The sequence below is a fragment of the Neopelma chrysocephalum genome, unplaced genomic scaffold (genome assembly GCF_003984885.1).
Source record: "Neopelma chrysocephalum unplaced genomic scaffold, ASM398488v2 Primary Assembly neopelma1_26, whole genome shotgun sequence".
NCBI lineage: Eukaryota > Metazoa > Chordata > Aves > Passeriformes > Pipridae > Neopelma > Neopelma chrysocephalum.
The window spans coordinates 6,653,585-6,679,164 of NW_020897695.1; the positions used below are offsets into that span (position 1 = coordinate 6,653,585).

At 40.4% G+C, this 25,580-nt stretch overlaps 1 protein-coding gene across 2 annotated transcripts in view; it reads left to right on the forward strand.

Annotated features, from left to right (window-relative positions):
• Positions 1–25,580, forward strand: part of RARB (retinoic acid receptor beta) — a 292,148-nt gene that overhangs the window by 113,326 nt on the left and 153,242 nt on the right. For both annotated transcript variants that reach the window (XM_027675409.1, XM_027675408.1), the window contains one exon: positions 22,230–22,725. In XM_027675409.1, coding sequence (XP_027531210.1) covers positions 22,548–22,725 — 178 coding nt within the window. In that variant the 5' untranslated portion in view covers positions 22,230–22,547. The remainder of the gene's footprint in view (positions 1–22,229; positions 22,726–25,580) is intronic.

The window sequence follows — 25,580 nt, forward strand, 5'->3', positions numbered from 1 at the left end:
GCCCACAATGAATGGAATTCAGTCTGTGTGTCTCTGGGAGTGGGGCAAAGAAACGGCAACATCAGAACCTCTTTGAAACACCATATGCTGTAATGGCAAAGAACTGTGGATAGCTGGAGAGAGATTGGGATTACAGAACATGAGACCATGGGGGTTTGTGTCAAAGGAGGATGTATTCATTTCTAAGAAGAGACACAAAGGTGAAATTGGTAGAGACATTTTAATAAGCTTATGTGCCAGTAGGGTTTTTGTTTGTATTTAATTAATCTCTTGATCCATGACATGGTTATAGAAAGGCCTGTGTTTGGGCAGCTAGCAAGAGAAGGCAGTGGAAAAACCTATAACTTATTTCCAGGCACTTACTTAATTAAAATACAAAACAGGCAATGTGGTCTCTGGATTTATTTTTCCCATGTAGACTATAAGCAATAAGCTGAGATTGCAGAACAAAAGAAGTACACTTATGCCTTCTTATCTTGACCTTTGAGCTGCTTCTTCTCTAAGATGGATTTAATTCAGTCCTAGCTTTAAGATGAGAGCTTTGTGTCTGCCTAACAGACATTTCCACCTAACAGATAGGACTACCTTCCTCAGGTAGCCCTTAAATCCTACTGGGAATAATAAGCATTGAAGTTTGTTAGCTTGCCAGTGTTTCTTTTCAAGTCCCGTTGAGGTGAGATGCAGCTTTGGAGTTCCCCTTATGAGGTATAGTCATCTCCTTTCTCACTAACACCTAAAAAAAAAAAATTAGAGTTGTTTCCTTGTCTTTCTGAAGTGTTCTTCTGTGGAGAAGTCATGATTTGTAAAACTGCCACTTCTGTCTCTGTGAATTACAGTTTTTCTGTCTGACTGACCCGATGAGGTCTGATGGTCTCACTGTGCCAAGGTCTGTCATTCTGGATGTTGCCTTGGTGCCTAGTGAGGCTTGCTTTCAGCCCTATGTGAACTTCTGTTAGTTGGCATTTTTTGGCTACAAGAGTAAGAGAATCTTAGAGGCTGTTGTCCTCTGATGAGAGCTGATCTGGAGGTGTGGAAAACTTAGGTTTGGGAGTTGTATATACAATTTTTTAATTTCAGTTTTTCTTAGGATTCCTTTCTTGAGCTTTTAGAAGCTGCAGTTGCAGGGATTACTTCAATTGGTGTTTACGCTCTTGGCTCATACCCACTTCATACCAGCTGCTTGGAACCAGAATGGTTTTGCAGCAGCAGGAGCTTATGCTCACCCTATGGATCAGCACTGGCCATCCTCTCCTGTCTGGGACTCCAGACCCCAGAACTCCCCAAAGACTCACGTTTTAAAAGTAGTAACACCAGTGATAGAGGACATATGATGGTTTTAAATGTTAATTGTGTAATTAATGGACTCAAATAAAGTTGGGGTTTTTTTGCTAGCAGGTTTAAAATAAAGCTTAAATTAACAATTAAATTTTAAAATAAATACTTTTTTTACCCATAACCCTGTTTGTCATAATGACAAAGTATTTACATCCTGTAAACAAAGCAGAAAACATTTAGGCTTTCCTCAATTTATTAGGATATGCATTTATAATAGAAGAAAGCTGAGCTTCTTTTAAAGTCTGACTAAAGGCTGTTTCGCTGTGCAGCTGGAAACTGCAAAAGTGAATTTGTATAAAATCCAGTTCTTATGGGTACAATTAATTAAAACATAATGCAACTGCAACCAGCCTGTAAAGAAACACATGGGACGCTTGTGAAGAAATAGCTATGATGCAAGCTGAGGCTAAAATGATGGATTCTTTGTGTCTGAGAACATAAACTCTCTCAAAAACCATCATGGCTCATTATGCATATATGTGCATTCAGATATATCTTGGAAGTTTGGGGGCTGTTTCTTCGCTGTAGGTAGTGTGGCCAGGTGGAATGGGTTCACAGGGCTGCTCACAGAAGTGAGCCTGCTGATGGTCTGGAGGACTCGCTTGATGGGTGGGATGAGGGACACCCTCAGTAGGCAAGATGTGAGCCCAGCATAGGGAGAATCCTGAACCTCTAGTCCACTGAAAGTGTTTCCATGTTATCTGAAGGGACTTGACCTAGGTACCTGTGAGAAAGTTTGGAGTTACATATCTGCAGAGCCTTAGGCAAGACAGATTTTTGGGCTGGCCTGTCATGGGACCTGCAGCTTTGAGTGGGTGTTCAGAGATCTGCTCCTCATCTGCATCACCGTGTGTCATAGTTTATTGTATGCATACACCAGCAGCACAGGACTCTCTGGTTCCTACTGAGCATCAGGGAGGTGGCCATGTCAGACCTACTTCTCAGCAGAGTTCTGTCTGGCTTTATCCCTAAAGGAATGTGCAGTGTATTGTAAGATTCTCCCATTTGTAGGGAGCCTGCTGCTTGAAGGCTACAACTGGACTGGGAGAGGGTTGCCATCATTCCCAGGAGCAGCCCTGGGGTGGCTGTGAAACCTTGCCGCCCTGCACTGGTTCAGGTGGTCAGGAGGCCAGACGTGAAGTGGGTGCCCTGCTCCAACATTAGGTGCTGTTTTAAGTAGGGGTTTTGCTTACACCCCTGGGTCAGCCACATCCCACGCTTCCAGCATAGCTACTAGGCTCTCCTAACCTGCACAGTGAACATTGCCAAGAAAAATCTCAAAGCTGCCCAAGTTGCAAGCAAAAGTGTATGCTAAAGTAGTGTCTTTTATTCAGTCACTGGTGTTGTCTGCTGCGGTGCTTCTGTGATTCTGCCTGTTCATTTTAATAACCATATGATAACAGTTGCAAAAAAAGTCTCTATAAATAAAGGAGATCATGTTAAGCAGTCACAGAAGGGTGAATATCCTGAAAAGCTGTGAAGTTGGAAGTCAATGCACCACTTTCAGAAATTACTCCTCCTGAACTGTTACCATTCACAGAGGAACACACATCAGTGTCTCTCTGTAACATTTATACTGTACTTTTTTTCTAAAATGCGTTTTCTTTTTCATTAATGAGTTTTTGTATTTACTCTGCTAATTAAATGTGTAGACTCCTCTATCCTTTTGATCCTAAAATAAAGCTTGTAGTGGGGAATATGCCACTTTTACTGTTCATTTCAGAAAAGATCAAAATACAGTTCAGAAAACCTGCAGAGTTTATGAGTTAGGTTTTTTGGGTTGGTTTTTTTTGGCATCATACTTTCTGTGCTATATTTTGCTTCTTTATTAGGAAATTTATGGGAAAAGTTGTTTTATTGTTTGTTAGAAGTATAAAGACCTTACGTATATTCATTTTGTAACCTTTGATTTTTGCCAGTCACTTGAAGGATGAGGTGGTTATATGTTTAGTGAAGAGGTCCTTTATTCAAAATGCTAATTAGCCTTTGAAACCAAATAGGCTTAAAATCTTGTTAAATGTTTCAGATGAATTTACCACTCCCCCAAACCCTCTCCTTCCTCCTGCTGGACTTTCTCTGCTGTCTTTCAACATCTGCTCCTGCTCCAGTCCTTGCAAACCTCCAGCACGTGTAGCACCCCAGTGTTCAGCAGAAATCATGGGCAAACCCCCCATTCCCTTTCTTTGACAGATAAATACAGAGAGCCTGAGGTGCGCACTGAAATGGAGGCACATTTTGCCACATGCTGGTGTGGGTTTTTTTTCCCCCTCCTGTTTTTTTTTGCATGAAGAAAGGAGGTCTATAAGAAGACCTAACAATGCCCTTACTGTTCTGTCAGAAACTGCCTGCCTGCGTCTTGTTTTATTTGGCCCTGGCTGAATGGCAGTTTCATTTATATTTTGGGTGTTTGGCAGATATTTCATCTTTGTCAAACTTCACTTTTAACGTTTGTTTAGATTACTTGTCACAACACTTTCCTTCCCCCCCCCCCCAAAATCTTAAGATTTCAGCCAGCTTACCGGTGCTCAGAAGTGGTTTCTAGTATTTTTGAACTCACTTTTTACATGTTGTCCCTTTTAGAGACATCCCAGTGAAGCTGGTCGATCTATAGTTTCTTTTTCATGCTTTGCTGATAGTGCAACACTGTTATTTTGGGCCTCTGACTCTGTTATCGTGCAGTGTCTCCTAAATCATGTGAATAATAAAGAAAAGTATTATAGTGAGGTTTATAAAATCCTGAATGCATCCATTTTACTCCACCTTGCCTAGTACATAAGACACTTTGAGAAGTTCGGTTGCGATCAGGAGCATTGTTCCTTCCTATTCTGTCTGAAAGGTGATGGTATTTGCTTTTTGGACTCATGGTGAGATCCTGCAGGTGTCCCGCAGTGCTGATCTGAGTTGTCAGCCCCGAGAGCACCAGGAGCCCTAGGATGAAGGTTCCCTGTGCTGGGTTCTCTTGTATTTATTTGATACTTGTGAGGGGTAGATCACACGTGAGTATGAGCTGGTCCTTCCATATAGACCTGTTTCCATTTCTTATCTGCCCACATGGTGTAATCTTTCCACTGAATTTGTTTGGAAGGTCCTGCACTGAGAGATAAGAGGAATGAAAGTGAGTCTTCCCAGCTCTCCATCAGCATCTGTTTCTGTGCATTTAATTCCTCTTTTAGCCTGAATCTCAAGCAGTGGCAAGACTTAGAGTTTCTGCTGTGTCCTTTGACTATAGATAGGGAGAACTGAATGGTGGAAGAATGTAATTTTAAATGAGACCAGGGAACCTGGAAGTATGATTGATATTCACACTGTGTGTGAATATGTGTTTATTAATGTTTGTTTATTTTTGTTTAAATGAATGTTTAAAAATTTGTTCAAAAATGAAAATTAAAAAAAAAAAATCCTCTTTAGCTCTTCCTTGCTCAGGTGTTCTGTAAGACCTGATTTCAGAGGGCTGATTTTCTTATGCTAGTGTTATTTGCAGCAATAATGTTTGGAGGATTACTATCTTCCAGAGCTTTGTGAACTCATACACTCTGAAAAGTTTTTATATTTGGAAATTGCATTTCTGAGATGCAGATGCTTTGGTTTGGCAAAAGTCAGTCTACCAAAAGTAATGTGATTGCTGAAATAATTTAGTTTAATACTTGCTCATGCTCTAGTCATTTCCACGCTTGAGCTGACTTGCAAATGAAGACATATGGACATGGACAGTGTGAATGTATTAAGAAAAATTACAAATGTTCAACCTTCTCCAAAAATCCTAGAGACAGCCTACAGGCTTCAGCCAGCATGGATGAATCCCAAGTGATCCTAAAGCCAACCAGAGGTCAATGGATGGGACATGCTGCGAAGAAAGCCAGTGTCCCTGCTTGTCTGCAGCTTCCCTATTAGCTGCTTGCTGTGGCCCAGTTGAGAGGATGGCACGCAGGCTGGTAATGGCTTTGTGTTTACAGAGTTTAAGAGTTTACTTGCAGATGCAAATACAGGTTTTGGACAGCTTGAGCCCATATTATTCCCCTTCTGCCTTCATTTGGAATCTGACATTGTGTTTGTCTGGGGAGAGAATGGAGTCCCCTTGATAGTGTTTATCCGTCAGCTGCTATTATCGATTGATGTAACTGTTTTTTTACTAATATTTACCTAGGGTTTTAACAAGGAAGTGACTGTGCAGATAATTTTAGTGCAATCTTACTAGAAAGTCAATGCCTTAATTAGAGAAATGACTTGTTATTCTTGACTTGTTATTTAAGAATTGATTTTTGTTCCTGCCCCAAAAAGTGTTTGCCCAAGGAAGTTGTTAACTAGAAGGGTGACATTTGAAGAAGTATATACTAGCAATTAAGATGAACAAGTAAATTTGACAAAGAAACTAATATTTGTCCTAAAGGAAACCTGAAACATTTGGAGTAGGGGAAGGAATTTTGGAGGCATTTCTGCCTTCTCCAAGCTGCTTTCTGAGGAGTCACTGCAGTAAATTGTGCTGAGAAAAGCAGAACAGAAGGAACTCTTGAAGAAGGTGAGTTATATCCACTTAACTTTTCTTTTACTGTGCTACACTAGGTCCTATAAGTACACAGGATGATCCAGGGAAAAGGGGAGAGTTTTTTAAAAGCAGAGCAGAATATTATTTTAAGCAGCCAACTGGTGATTTTGAAACTCAGTGCCTCTCAATTCTGCTAGGGACAACAGTTTTTAGGATTAAAAACATATGGGCTATAGATATAGAAGATATCCACAGTGGTTGGAGTATTATTTAGTGTTATTTGTATTATTCAGGATAGCAAAACCAAACAAAAAGACAAGAAGAAAATCTCCTGTTACAGGGCATAAGCCATCCAGTAGATGATGTGAGTTGGAAAGAAATTTTATGGGAAAATTTTTTCTGTAATTGCTCTCCTGGAGATTTCTTCATGCTTTCCCTGAAGCATCTGATGCTGGCTGCTGTCAAATAAGAGGTTACTGAACTAAATGTACTATTAATCTGACCCAGTATGGCAATTCCTCTGTTCCTGTGTTTACAAGCAGTCTTTGTCTGCTGAGGGTTGTCTCTCTGGAATAAACCCTCCATTGGAGGCAAGGAAAAGGAAATTGTCCAGGAGTTTTTACACAGTTGCTATGTAATTTTGTACGTTGTTTTGAAAAAGTGTGTCTTTTTTTTCCTCTCCCCTTTTATGTGTATGCGTGTTTTAAATTATAAAGTTTAGCTTCCCATCTGATGCATTTGCTATTCAGTAATATTCAGGACCATTGAGTAACATGATTGTTTAGAATTATGTGCATTTAAAAATTGAGGGACAAAGTAGTTTTGATTGCCTGGTATATGGTTAAACTTTGGGTTCTGTTCAGAAGGATGCAAACTGGGTGCCTTTATTACCACTAGCCAGACCTGCTACCTTTTCTGTTTCTTCTTTAAAAGTGGAGAATTTCTTAAAAAGTGGAGAGTATATTATTATTGTGGTTCTTATCAGTCAGGTTTGGTGATGTTCTAGGGAACCCAACTTGCTACCTTCACTCAATTTTATTAAAGGTCCTTCTATTTTGCTTGAGCTGAAGAGGTTAAGTGAGCAACCAACCTACCTCTGCAGTGAGATACGTGGAGCAGAGTTGTAATGTCAAGGAACTGTATGCCTTGAGTTTTATGTGTAAATCTTAAATTTGATTTTCTTACTTTTCGAAGGCTTAAGAGTGGATGTGAGAGTCAAACTATTTAACTCAAATCTTTTTAGCACGTCAGATGATACTGCTTCATGTAGATGACTTCCAGTTCTCCTTAGTGTTTTAAAAGGTGCCTTAGAGGCATGAGCTACAAGTGTGCTTTGTTTCACCCAGAAAAATGTGAACTTCATATAGGGAGAAAGTGTTTCATTTCCTTAACATGTGTCAACAACTGGATTTTAAACCTGTGTTTATCAGATGCAGAACTGGTTTTGGAGGATTATCACTAAATCAAATGCTAGCGTGGAATTTAAGTACTCACTATAGCATTTCTCAAATTTTCATATTATTCTACTTCTAGGCATTTGGTCTTTGATGCTTAGATCTAGCATGCAAGGGCTACATTTTTACATTCCTCTTTGTACAAGAGAATAGATATTTCTCTTTCAAAACCCTTATACCCTCGTAATAAAGACAATACACCTGATTCTTTTTTATTATTATTATTAAGGCCCATCATTAATGTTCAAACACATGCAGCAAAAAATTGTCATAGCTCACACATGGTAAAACTGTAGTCTAGGTGTATTACTGTGGTTATAAAATGTGCTGAAAGGGAGGAGATCCTACGGTTCTCTTTAACACCTGGACTCCCATTATTATATAATGGCCAGTCTTCGCGAACGAAGATCTGGGGAAAGGTCTTTTACCTTTCCAGCCTGCGCAATGGATTTTTTTTAGGTGAGACACAGCCTGCGCTGAACTGAGCCCACCCTTTAATCCTAAGGTTCATCTGCCGGGGCCAAGCATGCTTGGACAATGGCAGTGAGGTCCTCAGGACGTAGGTTTGTTTAGAGTGACCTTCTCATAGATGGATGGCCTCACAGGGCTAACGGGTTCCATCTGCCCGGGAGACCGAGGAATCGAACCCGGGTTGCAGCAGTGAGAGTCCTGCATGCTAACCACTAGGCCACCAGGGGTCTCAACTCCCATTATTACTGTAAGAGTATATATATCCTAATATCTGATGTATATTATTAAAAAAAAAAAAGAAACTCACATGTTTTTGTCTGGCAAAAACAGGGGCATAGTGGTTGCATGAATATGAAACCTAGTCCATGCTGTAAGTGCAGATATTTATACAAAGGAATGTTCTGGAGGGTGCTTTTTCTTGATCATCTTCAGTATCTCTTCCATCTTTTGCTATATTAGAGCTCTGCATCGTTGTTCTTGGAATATTCTTTCATGTGTCATTCAGTCAGGTATGTTGCTTGTAGTACATCCTTGAATATCTAAGTATTCCACACAATTTAGTCACTTTTCATTTTACATAACTATTTATATAGGCTGGGGTGGGGTTTTTTTTTAAGACTATTGTTGCTGTGAATCTCAGATAGCGTACATAAGATTTGCATTCATGAAAGGTGAATCTTCTCGTCTGTTATCAAATCAAGCAGTGGTGACTGTACACAATATGGTCATTTTTCTTCCAACTTCTCCCTTCCCCTCTCCCTCATATATTTGGATATGCAGTGTGAAGCAACATGATTCTCTTCATCTCACAGTCCCTGTAGTGATGGACTCCACATTGGGAGTTGGAGAGCCATATGAGTGGAATATCTTCAAGAACCATGGCTTGTATAAAGGAAGTGACAGGCTTTACAGAAGTCACTTGTTTTGAGAGATTATTTCCACTAGCTGGCATCTTTATTGCATTCTCTTGCTTATGCATCGTTTTGACAACACAAATTGTACTTTTCTGCTTACTTTGGATTTGCTTTAGCATATGGTACTCTGTGAGACCCCGTTTAATGGACAACTGTCTGAGCCCCAGTTGGCACAGACAGCATTAGCTGGAAAGAGGATGCAATTGGAATAATACTGAGGGATGTGCTTGAATCAACATGTACTTTTCAGCCACCTCTGATCGGACTATTCTGCTTAGTGTTTTTTTGGCCTGATTATGATCACAAAAGACATAAGTGGATTTTGAGTGACTGTCTATTAGTAACTAAGATCCTGGTTGTTGTTTTTTTTTTCTTTTTTTTTTTTTTCTAGTTGGGAATGAATTCAATTGCTCACCTAACATGTTCATTTGTTGAAGAAACTTCAGGTGCTGTTAGAATAGCTCTCTATGTTGTGACATGTCTGATTTGACATTCCCAATTCCAAGATATACTCTACTTGGCTACTGGTATTTGCATGGTTAAATCAGATTGTCTTATCAGCCTTGGGCACCCAGCTGGGCTTCCAGGCTTCTCACTCCTCTGTGTCCTTTGTAGAGTGTTGGGCTGCTGGATCCTGACTTGTAAAGTGCTGCTGTCCTGAAAATCATGCAGGAAGAGCCTTGGTAAGGTCATTCTGCTGCAGTGGGGAAGGATGTTTACCAGACATATAACAAGTGGTATGGAATGCATACCTGCCCAGCTGTCTAGCTCTGGATATATTATTATTATAGAATGCATACATATAATATTATTATACAAATGCAGAGTACCTGGCAAAGTGACTCAGACTGCACAGCCTGGTAAGCACAAAGGAAGGCTGGGCTACTGCAGCAGAGATGGTGCTGTTGGTATTGGGAGATGGGTCTGTGCAGGCTTATACTCAGCAGCATACTGGGCTCAACTGCTGGCACACACGGGGAAAGTGCTGCTGGGAGCTTTGAGAGCATTGGCTCTCAAAGCTTACATTAATTGATATGTGTGTGAATTGGAGGTTGCAGAAAGGGGCGTCTTGTTGCCAAGGCTGAATATCTTTGCTGTTGTTCTGCTTGTGGTGGTTTAGAATTGGTTGGAGTCTTGTTGGAGGAAGTACTACCTGAACCACACCATCTTTCCACAGGAGTCATCATCTTTGGCAGTGTTAGTCAAGTTTAGATGCTCCTATGTGATTCCAAATATTGAGAGCTTTACTCTTAACCCATATCTCATGAGGTAATTATGAAAATGTTCATTGTTACTTCTATGAATGTTTTAAAAATTCATAATTTTAATACATTACTTTGCCAGTCAAGCTGAAAGATTAGTGATCCCACTGTATTCAGAAGCTAAATGCAGCCCTGATAAGTGTTTGATCTGGGTTGCAGCTAAAATGCTTAAATATGACAGTGGGATTGGGCAGGTCTAAGTGCTGCATGGTGGCATATGACCTGCCTCCATCCCTAAGAGTCTGAATGCAACTTCTTTCTGTACAGTGATGATGCCTTAAGCCCATAATGATTTTCTTATTTTTCTACCTTACAAGTTTTATAGGTAATAGAAGTAGATTTTAGAAATAAACCCCTTTCTCCCTCCTCCCCGTAGTATCCCTTAGTTTATATTCCTCAATCCTTTCACCCCATTCCATACTCCCTATATCACCCTATCCCCATATCTAGTAGAAAATATTTAGTCTCTTGTCAAGGCAACCCTGTCTTGTTTGGAGAACGCTTGTATCTTGGCCTAAACCGCAGGACAGAGTCAAAGAACTGGGTCACCCTGCTCTCTGTACGCTGAAGATGAGGAAGATGATGAAGAAGGGGTCCCAAAAAGCACCCTAGACCCAATTCCGAGAGGCGGGCCAGGGGGTGGACCAGGCCAAAAGTTATAGGGTGGACACACTTAGGATTGGCCAAATATTGTTATAAATGTAACATCCCGGGCACAGCCCGGCGCGCCGTGTAACATCTATTGCCTTGGCATAATTAAACCCTTTCTTATCTCACCCCAGCTTACGGCTCCTGCATTTTTTTCGTAGCACCAGCTGAGCAGGCATCAGTGAACATGAAGTAATTTAGGCTGGTTTCTCTGCCCACAGAAGTGGGAAAGTTGTCTTGCATTTACCAGTGGAAAGATACTTTCAGAAAAGAGCTCGTTGGAAATGATTGCTCTGCAGTTAATTCACATGCTTGCTTACACTGCAAAAATACCTTTCTGTTGTATCAGGAGTCCTACCTTGCAGACTGGCGGGCATGACACAAGTCTCCTCAAATTTTGTCAGTGCTTAGGCTCCTGTTAGGTTGCTTTTGGAAGTGAAGTGTAAGGTCATTGGTCTTTCTGACAATGTAATCCATCTGTCCAGCGTCTCTAGCAGACAATTCTGGAATATAGATCTTCTGAGTGTTCAAATGCGGAAAAGATGTTCTGGTTTTGTGGCTACCATGATTGATTGTTACACCTCTGTCCTTATGACCTGACTTACAAGGTTTTTGCAACATTTTCAAATGATTCAGAGGATGGCTCTGAAGGTGCTTACATGTGCAGTGTTATCTCAGTTTATTATTAGCATTTTGCAATTGCTTTATTGGCTCCCTGTTAAGCAAAATATTGACAATAAAAATGCTATTTTTGTTCTGCGATCCACTCCATGGTTTTTTCCCCTCCTACTTAATGGCTGTGCTTGTTCCTAATTTTGCTACCCTATTGTTCTTGTGACAGGGAGCTACAGAGAACAGAGGTTTTAAAATAGATGTTCATAATCTTCACCAGCCCTCTGGCATATTCTGCCGACCCTCAGGGAGTCTTACTGGGAATATATTGAAACTTGTGATATGTAATAAGTGAAGGTTCAGAAGCCTGACGTAGACAGCAGAAATGTCGTCTTCTGGGTAAAGTAGGACAGAAGACTCTAATAACTCAGAGGAATTACAGAACCTTTCGGCAGATATACTACTAGACTTGATGTATATAACAAAAGGTGATAGATTATATGTGTTAAGTTATTTTGTGTTAGCACAGCGTCCACACCTCTATGATATTAAGATGATAGATGAACCTATAGTCTAACAGACTAGTCTTCAGAAACAAAGTTCACAACCAGTGCTTGAACCCTCTTTTTCTTCCTGTTCCACTTGGATCACCGTCCTCACTTGATAAATGGGTGCAGCAAGGATGCAAACTTCTCTAGCTCAGAGGAAGTAGAACTTCCAGCCTTGAAATGCGAAAGGCTGGACTGCTAATAGATTGAACCTACCTCCTTCCCTCCCAGCTCTGTCTGGGGGATTGGGAAGCCTACATCATTTCACAATTCAGGCACATCCCTTACAAAGTCCTTATTCAGGTTTCTCAGACACCCTCCTGAATAAACATTATTCATTTTGTGAGTGAATCCACATGCTCATCCTAACAATGAGTTTAGATTACTCCAGATAGCAGAATTTTTCTTTGCAGTTAAGTGGACTCTTGCAGGATCCTTCTCTGTGTGACTTTTAAAGTGAAGTGTGCTAAGCTGAGGTGGGGTCTCCCTCTGTGGTGCATGTTTTCCAAGTTAAACCAAATTTTGTTTTCCTCTTTGTTTGTCTCAGTGACTCTTGAAGTCCTTTTGTTTCTTTTCACAGTGTGTGAAGATCACATACTACACTGACCCTTCAGTGCATTTCCAGGCAGCACATCAGTGCCATAGTGGGGTACTAAAAGATCTGTATTTACTGGTTGTGCAGATATTGAACAAAGTGGAAATTGAAGATGTAGAATATTTTCTTCCGTTATTTGGTGAAGAAAGCAAGTCTAATGCCACCATTTGCAGCTGTGGCTAGACATCCAGGCTGGATGAATTTGACTACGAGGTTTCATCCTTAGTGCCACTAAAGATACCCTATACGGGTCCATGTAGAGGAAGACTACCCAAATGACCTCAGGCAGGGGAGGGTGTGCTGCTTTTCTTTATTGTGATGGTTCTGCTAAGACCAAGTCTTCTCAGGAAGTTACCTCTAAGGCTGAACAGATAGATGAGGCTTGCTTCTGTACTTGGACGGTCATCTCTAGCAATGTCATATTCAAAAGACTAACAGCAAAGGCTGCAGATCTAAAATGCCCTGTGCCTTCCCAATATAAACCTGTACTGACTTTGCATCACTCACATTGATGTACAGATAAAGCTTAGCCATCAAAACTGATGTTTTCAGCATCTGCCACTTGTAGAGCATTTGATGAGCCATGTCTTTGACTCCTGGCTTCACTGGTTGGGGTTTTGAGACCAAAACCCACGTATTTTCATCAATAAAATTGTCGCTGGTCTTGCATATCTTCATGCTGTCCTTTAAGGAAATATCTTGTCATCCTGTTTCTGCAGTGCATGTTGTGACCATAGAGTATTGGCCTCCCAATGAAATGTACTTTTCTGTCAAGAAACGGCACTCCAAAGCTGCTTCCCTCTTCAGCTTCTGAGCAAATGAAGTACTCCATTCTTGTAATGACTCCCAGGCCACGATCATTTACTAGGGATCTTCCATCTGTCACCAAAACAATAACATCACTTGACCCCCTCTTACTGATCTCGGAGGCCTCTTAAAAGTTATAAACAGTCAGTATAAGACCTTTTTTGTAGTTGCAGTGATGGTAAGTGCTGTATTTGCCATTGGTCACCATGACATGTTTCTCATCAGCTAGAAGGTTAAGGATGAGCACTCTGAGAGCATGCTGGGGAGGCTTCAGACAGATTCCTTACATCCTTCTAGCTGTAACACCACTTGGGAAGTGATTGTCATACTTGTAAATGTCCGCATGACCCAAAATATTGGATGACATTACTGGACATAGGCAGCAGGATGTAGTTTTCCTTGATAACTGAGTCTCCCTTTCCCTGGCTTGCCATCTCCTTCCAAGAGCTCTTCTCACAAAAACTTGCTTTGGCTGGGAATCTATGTGATGCTATCTTGAGATGCCTTGTAGCCAGGGTTAAAGACCAATTAATTACCAGTTAAGGGGAAGATCTTCAGTGGAAGATCTTTTTGCTGGACAGGAAGTATATCCCATTCTGAACTTAATTAGAGATGCTACCTTTCCTTTACAGATAGTTGAGTATGCTGTCAGTTTAAGGTGCTCCCTGTTGGCCTGTTTAAATCTTCCTAAATCTTAGAAGTGTATTCGCACTGGTTGCTGCTTACCTTTGTTATCTATTGTTCTTTCTCCCTGCCTTGATTTGATGATGATGGGGAAACCCAAAGGATAGGTTCCTTAGTCCTGTAAATGATCATTTTTCATCTTTATGGTTGCCATCTTGTATAAAAGCAGCTAGGAACAAAACAATCTGGTTGGACACATAGGACAGTAAAGGATAATTTGGATTCCTAAGTCCAGTCTAGTTTTTCTGAACTGTGGGGGGAAACTGTGCAGGAACACAGGATACCTGCTGAAAAAATGTAGTTGGAGAATTAAGGCAATAGGCACAGCACCTTGGGTGGGAAAATCTTCATACTGGAGTTTCTGGTTATATGTGACTTGAAGGACCAACCTGCTTTCTAAGAGCTGGTTTTTGCTAACTACACTGTGCTGCTTAAATTGTGGGTCATCTGAATTGTGTTTGAGAGAAATGATGTGTTTGTCCCTTTGAGTTTTGTGGATGGGCAGGAACAGGGAAACAGTGTTTCAGCCTGCAGAAAACCCCCACAGGTTTGGTCTGGCAAATCTCTGATCTCCTAAACCTCTGTAGCACATGGGATAGTCTCTCATTTAGGATATTCTTAATATGGAGTTACTGTTTTACATCCTTTTAAACACTAATAAAGAACAACAGAGATGACAATGTAAGAACAGAAGTGTGGATGCCACTGGAAGAGGAATTTTAAGCATTAAGAAATAGCATTTAAATTTCAGGGAGGAAAATCAGTGTAAAAGTTCACTTAAACTCAGGGAGCAAGAAGCTCAATTACCCTTCCTTTGGTTTCCATAGATGAAAGAGAACTTTTTTCTTGACTGTCCTTTGGGATTTTTTCAAATGTGACAAAGTTAGGAATGTATTTAGTTACAAAGCAGAGTGTCCTATATACTAGCACAAAATGTATTCAAAGTCCTTTGAATTCTCTGCAGAAAACTGCAAAGGAGTCCCTTACAGAGGTGATTGAAAGCCACTGCACAGGAAATCAACTTCTCATCCTGTACATAAACATGAGCCAATTCTACTATATCTGGCTCTCGGGGCAGTACACACAGTAAATTGTTAACCCCATCACCTGACCTAACCATTTATCTTTACTCTCAGTATAGTTTTGGCAACTGCTGAGTAATGAAAGAAACATGGAATGCAGATAGCTGTAGGAAAAAAAAAAGCAACAACCAACCTTCCTACCCCCTTCCGCCCTGCAACCCCGACAAAAGAACCCTGAAAACCAAAAAACCCAAAAACCCCAACCACACCACTTTTCAGTTACAAACAGGCCTTTAAAACAGCAAACAACAGGAGAAGATGAGAAATTGGCGGATGCAGTGGCAGAATCTTAAATACGGTTATTATAGAACAGAATAACATATCTGTGGAATAACAGACGTGAAGCATGGATTTTCAATCCTTCACACCTCTTGGTTGTGCTAGCACAAATGAATTAATAACTCCTCTGAACCCTTGTGGAACAAATAACCATAGTGCCTTTCAGATTTTGAAATGTAAGCTCTGTGTGTTTTTAATGTTAGATGTTATACATGAAGGTTGGCTGAAATAGGTTATTCTGCTTATGGAGTATTGTTCCCATATGAGGATTCAGGCTGTGTACTCACAGCTGCTACTCTCCAACATGGACTCTCAGTTCCACTAAAATCAATAGTTGGCACAGCAGGGTACTGTTGTATGGTGTGTAAATAAATGGGTGTCATTGTGTCTCACTTTTTTTTTTCCTTTTCCCCTTTCAGATTTAGATTTGCTCTTTTTCAGGCATATGCAGTGTATGTTTGCAATGCGGGCAATTCGAAGCATAGCTGTGTAGGGAAGAAGGGAAAAAGAAGCTTTTTTTCCCCCTCCTTTTATACTTCCCAATAGTATTTTCAAATAAACAACAATTGTATTAGTTATATTCATTATCTCTTAACAATGCCGGGGGGGGGGGAACCCAAATAAAACAGAAACCCATTTCGCAAGTGTCAGCTTTATGACAAAAAGGAATTCACAGTCCCCCAGCAGACAGCTATCTTGCATACCAAGATGTTGGAAAAGTGTTGTAGTAAGAGTGTCTTAATTTTGTTACAACGATTTATCTTCCCTCTTCCCATAAGTCTTGCACCTATAGTTGAAAATATGTGACAATTGTGGTTATGGGATGTAAGAGCTGCAGATCTGCTTTTCAATAAACTGACTTTGAAGTTCTGTTTCATGCATTTTCTTTTTTATTCATGCATCTGGTCATATAGAGTGGTTTACTTTTTTTGGCTGCAGACTTGGCAGATACAAAATGCAGATGTTGTTCTTCTGACTTAAGCTGCTATTTTAAGCTTTCTGGCCAGCGGTTGAAAATTTTAGGTTCGGTTGTTTATTTGCTTATCATCAAAGTGGGTTTTGTCATATAATTCATATGCGAGTATTAGCTTTCTGTGTTTACTTTCAGAGTTTGAGATTAAAAGTATGGCCTTTTTCTTCTCCTTTACTTTTTTTAAACCATCATACTCTTTTGATTAATAATACAGTAGAATATATTATGCTTCAGAGAGCTTTTATTTGCAAAAAAAAACCCCAACAGCCCAACCCTCACATTGTGCTGCAGTGCTTTCCCTTTAAGAAAACCATATCTCTCTCCAGATGCCTGCATCTCTTTGATACAGAAGGGTACACTAAGTTCCATCTATAAACAGAATCCACTAATTAAGAGTAATTGCTTCGGAGATTGGTACAGACTATTCAGCATCAGATGCATGTTCCTCTCAGATATCCATTAGCCTCTAATAAGATAATGCAGATGTGCCAGTCTGTTTCCTGTTTCCTTCTATTGTACCTTTATTGCCGTATATGGACCAATGGGATGGGCTGAACAATAAGTGGATGTCCTTTTGCTCCCAGAGCCCTTCTCAAAGGAATGTTTGTTATTAGATTGCTTTTTCTGTTTAGTTTCACATCACTATGCTAATAAAGGAAACATAACACTCCAAAGGATTTTTTTTTTTACTCTTGCCACGGTAACTAGTTTATTGTTTAATTAAATCTCATTGGATAGCCAAGAAAACAAAAATGCAACATCTCATAGTCAGTGAGAACTGGTGCAGAACAGAGTACACCTCTTTATGAAATAAAAGTTTCCATTCATTTTTAAGAGTTTAAAGGCAGTGTGGTTATGGTGTTACTCTATCTGACTGATTTACACTTGAGTCGTGCTAAATCTGCTGAATTATTCAGTACTGTTCAGTGCAACACCATCAGCCAGCATAATAGAAAGCATATGCATAATCAAGGATTTCAATACAAACTATACATTAAATACAGTAAGGGTTCTCAAAACTTGACTTGTTTTGAAAACAGCATTAGAATATGTCTTGAAGCCATATAATAAATAAGGACTCCACCAACTCTGTCCCTTGGGAAAAACATGTAATATATTATTGAAAGGTTTTGCATGCAAAATTTCTCTGCAACTGTTTTTGTTGCTCTGAGAGGAGCAACTTGCCTCTCCTGCCTTACTGCCCAGGCTGTCCTCCCAGTCCAGAAGTTCCTGTTTTAGCCTAAGACTTAAGAGGGGGAGATTTTTTTTGTTGGCAGGAAAATGGGAAATGAACTTAGAAGAGACTTCCTTCATGACCCTGGAAACTTCGGGGACAGATACGCTGCAGACTGCTGGGCTTGGAGAAGCAAATTCCCCAGGACCCAGCTCTGTGCAGAGCATGTCCTCATGTCGGCGTGCCTCTCCTGCATTCCTCGTTTCATCCCCCAATTGTAAAGGAAGAGCAACAGCAGTTTGCTGCAGCAGAAGGGATGGTGGATTAAGCTTAGAAGTTTTCTGGGTGCCAAAGCTGTGGATATCTTAAAATGACTGCTGAATTTCAAACATTGCCATAGGTAGGGCAGAACTCCCCACTGACCTTTTCAGAAGTTAGAGAAGAAAGAAAGGCAAAAATTCTGCTTTACTTGCAATGCTGACAACTTAATTCCCTGCTATTGGTAGTGAGAGGGGAGGAAGAGGAATGTGGAATTGGGGTGGTTTTGGCAGAAGGGAGGACAGAGCGTAACCTTCCTACTGACATAGAACTATTGGCCAAGCCTCCTGCCTTGGCTTCTTGCCTGTCCAGCTGTTGATGTGTGTCAAAATCACCTGTAACAGCAAAGGGGTTTTAGGAATTCAAATAAATCTTATCCAAGTGAAAAATTCAGAAGGATGAGCTATGTTACAGTAATACCAAATATTGTTACCAAATGTAAGTTAAATTGCAATATAATGAATGAGGCCCAATACATTTAGTACATTCCAGGAGAACTGACAGATGTCTGAAGAGCAAAGCTGTTTTCTGTAGTAAAGCCTGTGCATAATGCGTGGGAAATTGAGACAATAAGAACATTCGGTCACTGTTTATCCAGTAAAATTTTGAGCTTATATGTGAAAATTTTTAGTTTTTAACTTCTGCTCGGTTGCACAAACACTGAGAAGAAATTTGGAAGAGACAGGTACACCTGCTGCATTAATTGCAGTTGATAAATATTCTGCTCTGCACTAGAGCTACTGTAGCCTCCTTCCCTTGTGGCCATCTGCTTTATCACTGAAGTCAAGTCAATAAAAAGCCTGTAAAAACCAAAAAGGAGGAGGCATATGTTCTGTCAAAGAAGAGTCATTGGCCGCTGTTCAATGCAAAGTAGTGCACAGTGTGATCATCTCTTGGTGAACCTTCAAAGGAACTTTTCTGTATGATCTTTTTCCATACTGCTTGTACTAAGGGCCTTGTACTCATGAACAGTCACTAAGGAACAGTCTAATGGAAGAGGATTTGCATCATATGCTGAGTAGATCCTCTGAAGTGCCTTGATGACAGCCATTTTTTGAAGATTTTGCCTTCTGCCTAAAGGGCAGAAATCCATGCTGTTGCCTCACGTGAATGGGTGATCATCCACCATCAAGGTCACTCTGCAGTCAGTTTGGCTTGTTCCGAGTTGCTCCTCAGCTGTGGTAACTGGCTCTTCCTGTCCCATTTAGGGTAAGCTTGTTAGCTCCCTCCTCAAGTAAATCCAAGTGTAGGCCAGAGGAGGATATGTTCATAGTCCACATGGCATGGAAAGGATGGGACTTGCTTCTGGGCACATGTCATGGTCCAGAGAGGACATGCTCCTTCGGGGGGGGGGTGGTATTTACCATAGCAAGTGACAACAAGGAAAAATCTCCTTCTCAAAGCTGATGCTCATACAGTGTTTTGCTCTGTGGTACAGGTTTAGTTAAGCAAAAGGGATGTTTTCACCTTGGAAACACATACAGCCTAGACATCTGTGGCTGAGGTCCAGTGCTGGGTCTTCATCACTGAATTCAGGGACATGAACGTGTCAGTCTGGTAACACATGAGGAAGTGTGCCTTGGGAGTTGTGCCATGGAACTGGTGTGAATGGGAACAACTGATCGTTGGGTTTCCTGTGCTGCAGCAGTTTCTACTTTGTGATGTCCTCTGCTGTGCAGTGATGGAGGTGATGGGTCTGTAGTCTCTTCAAGGGAAGTCTCTTGGTAATCGCAGAAAACAAGTGGCATTTGCTTCTTTACAAGAAGCTGGAGTGCTGATATGTAGGTGTCTGCCTGCAATTTCCTCCTTGACCGTTATATAGATGTTCAGCCGTGTGAACATCTGTAAGAGCTGGCTGCTCCCAAGTGACAATACCTGGAGTCAGATAGTACACTATTAGAGTATCACACCTTTTACACTGTCTTCCCTCTCTGCCTATATTTGGAGAGAAAAGTTCTGAAGAACTTTGGAGAGGAACAAGTCCTGAAGACTTATCTCCAGCACAGCTGTCTGCAGGAAATTTCCAGCCATGAGTCGTGAAAGAAGGCAGATTTTTGAGTAAGGCAAGAGAAACTCACTTTCAGGTAGAAATTTCAGTGTATAAATATTGCATGCAGAACTATAGGATTAGAACCTAGTTTTGGTAGTGTTAGATATATGTATTTGCACACTGAGGAGCTCTAACACTGCTGCATTTTGTTGTCACCAGGTCTATCACAAACCGTGATCCTCCAGTAATGAAGTGACCAAAGAGTTTCCCCAAGTGCTCCTTTTCCCCTCTGTCCTGAAGGAGTTGCTTTTTTTCTGCATACTTTTCACTTAAATATGCAAATATATCTGATGTGGTTCTGGGAACATTTATAAATTATGATGAGCTCTGCATTTTTCTGTATAATAGAAATATAATTGAAGGCATTATGTAGTTTTATAAGACGAATTTTAGTTCCAAAGCCCTACATCACTTAAAAACAGATTGCCTTGTTCTATGTTTAATTTAATGCACACATTTTTAGGGCTGGTATTCATCAGCATCCCTCCCCTCTTAGTTTTTTTGCAAACACTTAGAAGTATAGTATTTTTGCCAGCTCTTATGGTATTGCTTTAGAAAACATTAGTTTTTTGCGTGTTCCTTTGATACTTGACTTTCCTTGTCTCTTAAGCTTCATAAAGCCTTAGCTAGGTAAAACAGGTGCCAGCCAGTGATGGTTCATCTCATTTTGTATTTTTAATGAGTCAATATATTTTAGCTGTTGAGGCTCCCTCAAAAGATCTTCCTGGTTTCACTCGTCTCCAGGCACATGGTCCTCGAGCTTGGCATGGTCAGCATCTGTGCCTTAGCTCGTTGTACCCCCCCTTACAGCCTCACCTCTGGATACATCAGCCTCCATTAGCATTAAAGGTATTTTGTGCATAATTTACACAGTTATCAAATACAAGCTATATTTCTGTTATCCCCAAGCAGGCTGCACTCAGCAGAAACTGCTGTCTGAAAACATGCACAGCTGGTAACCTTTGCTGGTATTCCACACAGAGCAGAAACATTCCGCTGCTCTCTGACAGGCAAACATATGGATCCAGGATTGTTTTTTTTCTTTTTTCTCTTTCTCATTTGAATTCTTACCGACAACTAGTACACTAAGTAGCAGTACTGATAGTCAACGTTGCATTGTCACATTTTCCTCCTCTGGCATCAATTTTGCTTTGTGACCTTGACACATCATTTCACCTCTCCCTTTATTTTCCCACCCAAAAATCTTCTTGCATTTTGGTTTCAGGCTATAATTTCAAAGAGTTACAGATAAAAGTGCTATATAGCTCTGGATGTGGTTACTGATTGCTGACTGTAGCAGATGCAAGAGTGTAGTATGTTGTCTCAGGAAATAAAGCCTTTAGGCAGCTATGGACTGCTTTGCTTTTGGATGGCTGAGTTTGCTGTGTGGCTCTACTGTCTTCCCTCAACAGCATGTGTTGGAGGACATGAGTAACTCCTTGTACAGGGTGATGCTCAGGAGTCGGCTGCAGTACTCCCCAGCTTTTGCCTGGAGTACTGCATGAGTAACTGCATGAGCAGCATTTGCAGTATGGATTGGTTGCAGCCTTCCCAGTAGAGTATCTCTCAAGACAACAGTAGCCCTTATTGGTGTTGCACAAGCAGGTTGATTCAAAGACCACCGGCCATTTGCTGTATATAAACAGCTATGGCAGGAGCAAATTTCACAGTTGAGAATATCATAGAAGTGCCCTGTTCTCAGCCTCAGGCTTTTGGTGCAGAGACTGAAAAGAGGAGGAGCCCTTGAAAGGCGACAGTCATTTGGGTGAAACACTGAGGAAGGTGTGTATAGCTCTGGATGACTTTGAAGATGGTGGTCATGAGAGCAAGCAAGTTCCCTAGCAAAGCACAGGAGCACTGTATTGCCATCATGTCAGTCACTCATCCAGCTTATAAAATAATGAGTGCTTGTTTCTTCGGGCAGTTCTCCCTTCCTCTCAAAAAAAGAAAAAAAAGAAAAAAGAAAGGGAGAACAATCAGTGAGGTGTCTCCTAAGTGATAAGATAAACTAACTATTCTTTGTGAAAACAGTCACTGGTAAATCAGTTTGTGCTTTAACAGCCCGATCTAAAATTGCCCTCAGACACGGTGCCTCAGTGCTGTGCCTGAGCCATGGTGCCGAAGTGAGTGGAGAGCTTCCTCAGTACCATTCGTTTTGTAGCTTCTAGTGGGAAACTGAAAGCTTTCACATACAGGAAAATTTTTCAGAAGCTGATTTTTTTTTCTCCCTCAGTGTCTGTATTTCAGGTAATTATTGATGCATTGTTTTTAAATCTGCCAGTTTCCAAAACCAAGTTGTATCAGACAGACCAGAAATAGCTTTTGATATAGCACATGGAGCAGGGAGATCAAGTTAATGGGTGTTCTGTTAGTTTCAGTAGGGTGAGAGTTTTACCCCTAGGTAACCATCAAGCTGATCTCATGGGATACTTATAAATAAGTTGTGACTTAACAAGAGTAACAAAGGGATAAAAGATTTTTCTATGTGTATATTTTAAAAATAAGTATACTATAATCAATATATTGTTTTCTTCCCTCAGTGTCAGCATACATCTGTAGAGAGCAACTGTACTCCCAGAGAAACATTTGCATAAGCAACTGAATTGCACCCTGATACCAGAGTAAAAAGACTTTTTATCCACAGTCTACAGAGCAAGAATGTCCTAGAAAAGAGAACAGTAGAAAGCAGCAATGAAATATAGGATGGACCTGATCTAGTGAATTACGTTTTCTTCATCACACAATCCAGCTCAAGAAGTACCTTCAGACTTGACAGCGCTGTTCATTCACAATTTGAGGTATATATTTGCTGACCTGGAGTGATGCAACATAATATTTGTCCACTGTGAGGTGTTATCATGACAACCAGTAGCCGTACATGTCCAGTACCAACTGTGAATGGACATATGACTCACTATCCAGCAGCACCATATCCATTACTTTTTCCTCCAGTCATTGGAGGACTGTCACTACCTTCTCTCCATGGACTCCAGAGTCACCAACCAACTAGTGGATGCAGCACCCCATCACCTGCAAGTAAGTGTTTGGCATTAATAGCTTTTATTGACCAGTTCTCCTCTAACAAAGACTGATTGTGTTCATCCTGAAATTATTTTAAGAGTAATTTTAGTTGTTCATCTATGATGTATTTTTCTTGGGCAAAGAGCATGCATTTGTGAAATGCCATTTTCACTTAATCTTGTTTTTATAAAAATAAACACACTGTATGACATAGAGAAGCTGTGGAAACCAAGAGTGACAAAACCTGCTATAGATTTTGGCATATCCTGCATTATTGTATTAGCTCCAGAATCCAATGTAATTTTTAAAGAAAAATTGGTCTTTCTGTATTCATGAACAACTATGGCTCCTCAGTACAGAATTCTCTTAAGTTGTACAGTAATTATTACTGCTTTAGTTTTCTTCCATAAGTAACTACTTTCTTCCTGGGCAGCTTGTGAAGAGCAACCCAGTGGACAGCTGGTAGCTGTGAGCTGACAGTGGCTGCAGAATGAGCCCTTGAATCTGTGATGGAGTTTCTGTTGTGGTTTAACTCCAGGCAGCAACCAACTATCACTTGCTCACACTCCCTCACCCCTACAGCAGGATGAGGAAGAGTATCTGAGAAAAAAAGGTAAAACCCATGGTTTGAGATAAAAACAAGTTAATAATTGAAATAAAATATAAGAATCATTGTAATGAAAAAGGAGACAACAAAAAGAGAGAGATAAATAAAATGCAAGGGAGACAAGCAATGCACACTACAGTTGCTCACCATGCACTGACCGATGCCCAGCCACTCTGTGAGCAATAGGCATCTCCCAGCCAATTCTCCCCAGCTTATATACTGGGGATGATATTCTATGGCATGGAACATCCCTTTGGCCGGTTGGGGTCAGCTATCCTTGTGGACCTCTTCGGTGGCAGACCATGGAAAACTGAAAAGCCCTTGACTTAGAGTAAACACTACTTAACACAGTGATGCTTTAGTTGTTGCTATCAACATTATTATCATACTAAATCTAAAAAACACAGCACTCTACCAGCTACTAGGAAGAAAATTAACTCTATCGCAGCCCAAACCACGACAGTTCTACATGCAGCACTGCTGAGTGTATTAGCTGGGCAAGGTTTTTCCATTGCCTTACGACAAACACAAGCTTTCTGCTTGGTCTTAAGTTATATATATGTCTAAGCGGCTTCAAATAAAGCTGTCCCAGGTATAAACTCTCTAAGTAGCATCACATAGACAAGATACATCTCTGGAGGTCTTTGCAGTGGATGACTGATGTATTTATTACCCAGGAAACCCAGATGTATACAGGTTTTCAGATCAGTTTGTTGTTGAAGGTGCTTGTCTAAATACACTACTATGACTGTTGGATATGAGGTCTTGACTAAACAGCACATCTGCGGAACAACTGCACTTTCTACTAGAGGAAAAGGAGACTTGTTATAGCAGTGTCCCTAATATATCTTTCAACAGAAATCACACAAAGTTTCAGCTCCAAACTTGAACGGGAAATCACAGTGAAGACAAAACTTCTGAAGAGTAAGTTATAGGATTTGTACTGCCTGATGCTAATTCTGGCTTCATGTCTTACATACATATGTTGGAAGACTGAACAGTCTTAAAGTAAATTGTTTTCTTCTTGTGTGGACATATTCCATCTAGTCACACATGGGAAGAAGTATAATTGGGTCAGGCTTTTATTTGCCCTGTTTTATTGCCGGGTGTTTATCTTTATTGGAGGTGAAAAACAAAACACTTTCAGCCAGAAGGTCTACAAGTGACTCCAATTTTCCAATCCTGTCAGAAATTATCCTGGTTGATATAAGATTACCATCCTGAATGTATCCCCCAATACATCAAGAACACTCACTTGTTGAAGAAATAGTTTTATTAGTTAATGGGAACCTTTTCTGAGGCATACGTTGGTAAATACCAAATGTATATGATCAACAATGCAGAGTTTTTATTTTCCATAAGTTATTGTTGTGGAATTTAGACTGTGTTGCAGATGCATTATTAAGGATTAATAAACCAGTCAGTGTTCAGCCTCTCAGAAAAGTAGTGCCAAGTATGAAATTCTGACAATATGCAAAATGAGTGGCTATTTGTGAATCTTGGGGTTTGTGTTTTGTGCCACCTGGGTCCCAGCATTTTCAGGGCAGTATTTTTGTTCATGTGCTTTGCAGCACTGGCTCTCTGTGACTGAGCATGAAAGCCTGTCAGTTGTTGTGCACAGCTCAAGGCAATAGTGTTTGAAAATACCAGCTAAAATTAGCAAGATAGGATGGATGATGACTTGGGTGAGAATTTCTTTTCAGACACAGACCACTGCAGGATAACTCTTCTGGTTTGTACTCTATTTTCATATCTGTAGTGGCAAGACTGGGTTGTTTGGAAACCTGTAGACTTCTGATTCTTGAGCTTGAGGTTTATATCACTGGAGTTATAGAGACAAGTTCCTGGAAGCATGCAGGTTGAGCTTTGGGTTATAGTTCAGGGTTCTGTTCTTTATTGTGGATTTTGTTTGTTTGATTGTTTGTTTTTCCCAATGAAGTCACCCGAGGGATGAGGGCAGTATGACTTATGGCCTCTATTAAAGTTAGAACTTATACTGAGTGGTGGAAGAATATAGAATTCTCTTGCAAAGTCCTGAAGAAATTAAAGTTTGGCCAAACCACTGCTCTTTACGTACTTGAAGCTATTGTACTCTTTATCTTCCAGATTCATTCCATTCATGTAAAATTCAATAAAAATGATTTTACATAACAGGAATGCTATAAAGATGTTTTTATTCTTTTTAAACAATGCAGTTCAACAGCTTTTGTTCAAAGTTACCACCATTTAAGCATTCATATTATTGTCTTATTTTGTTCTGTCT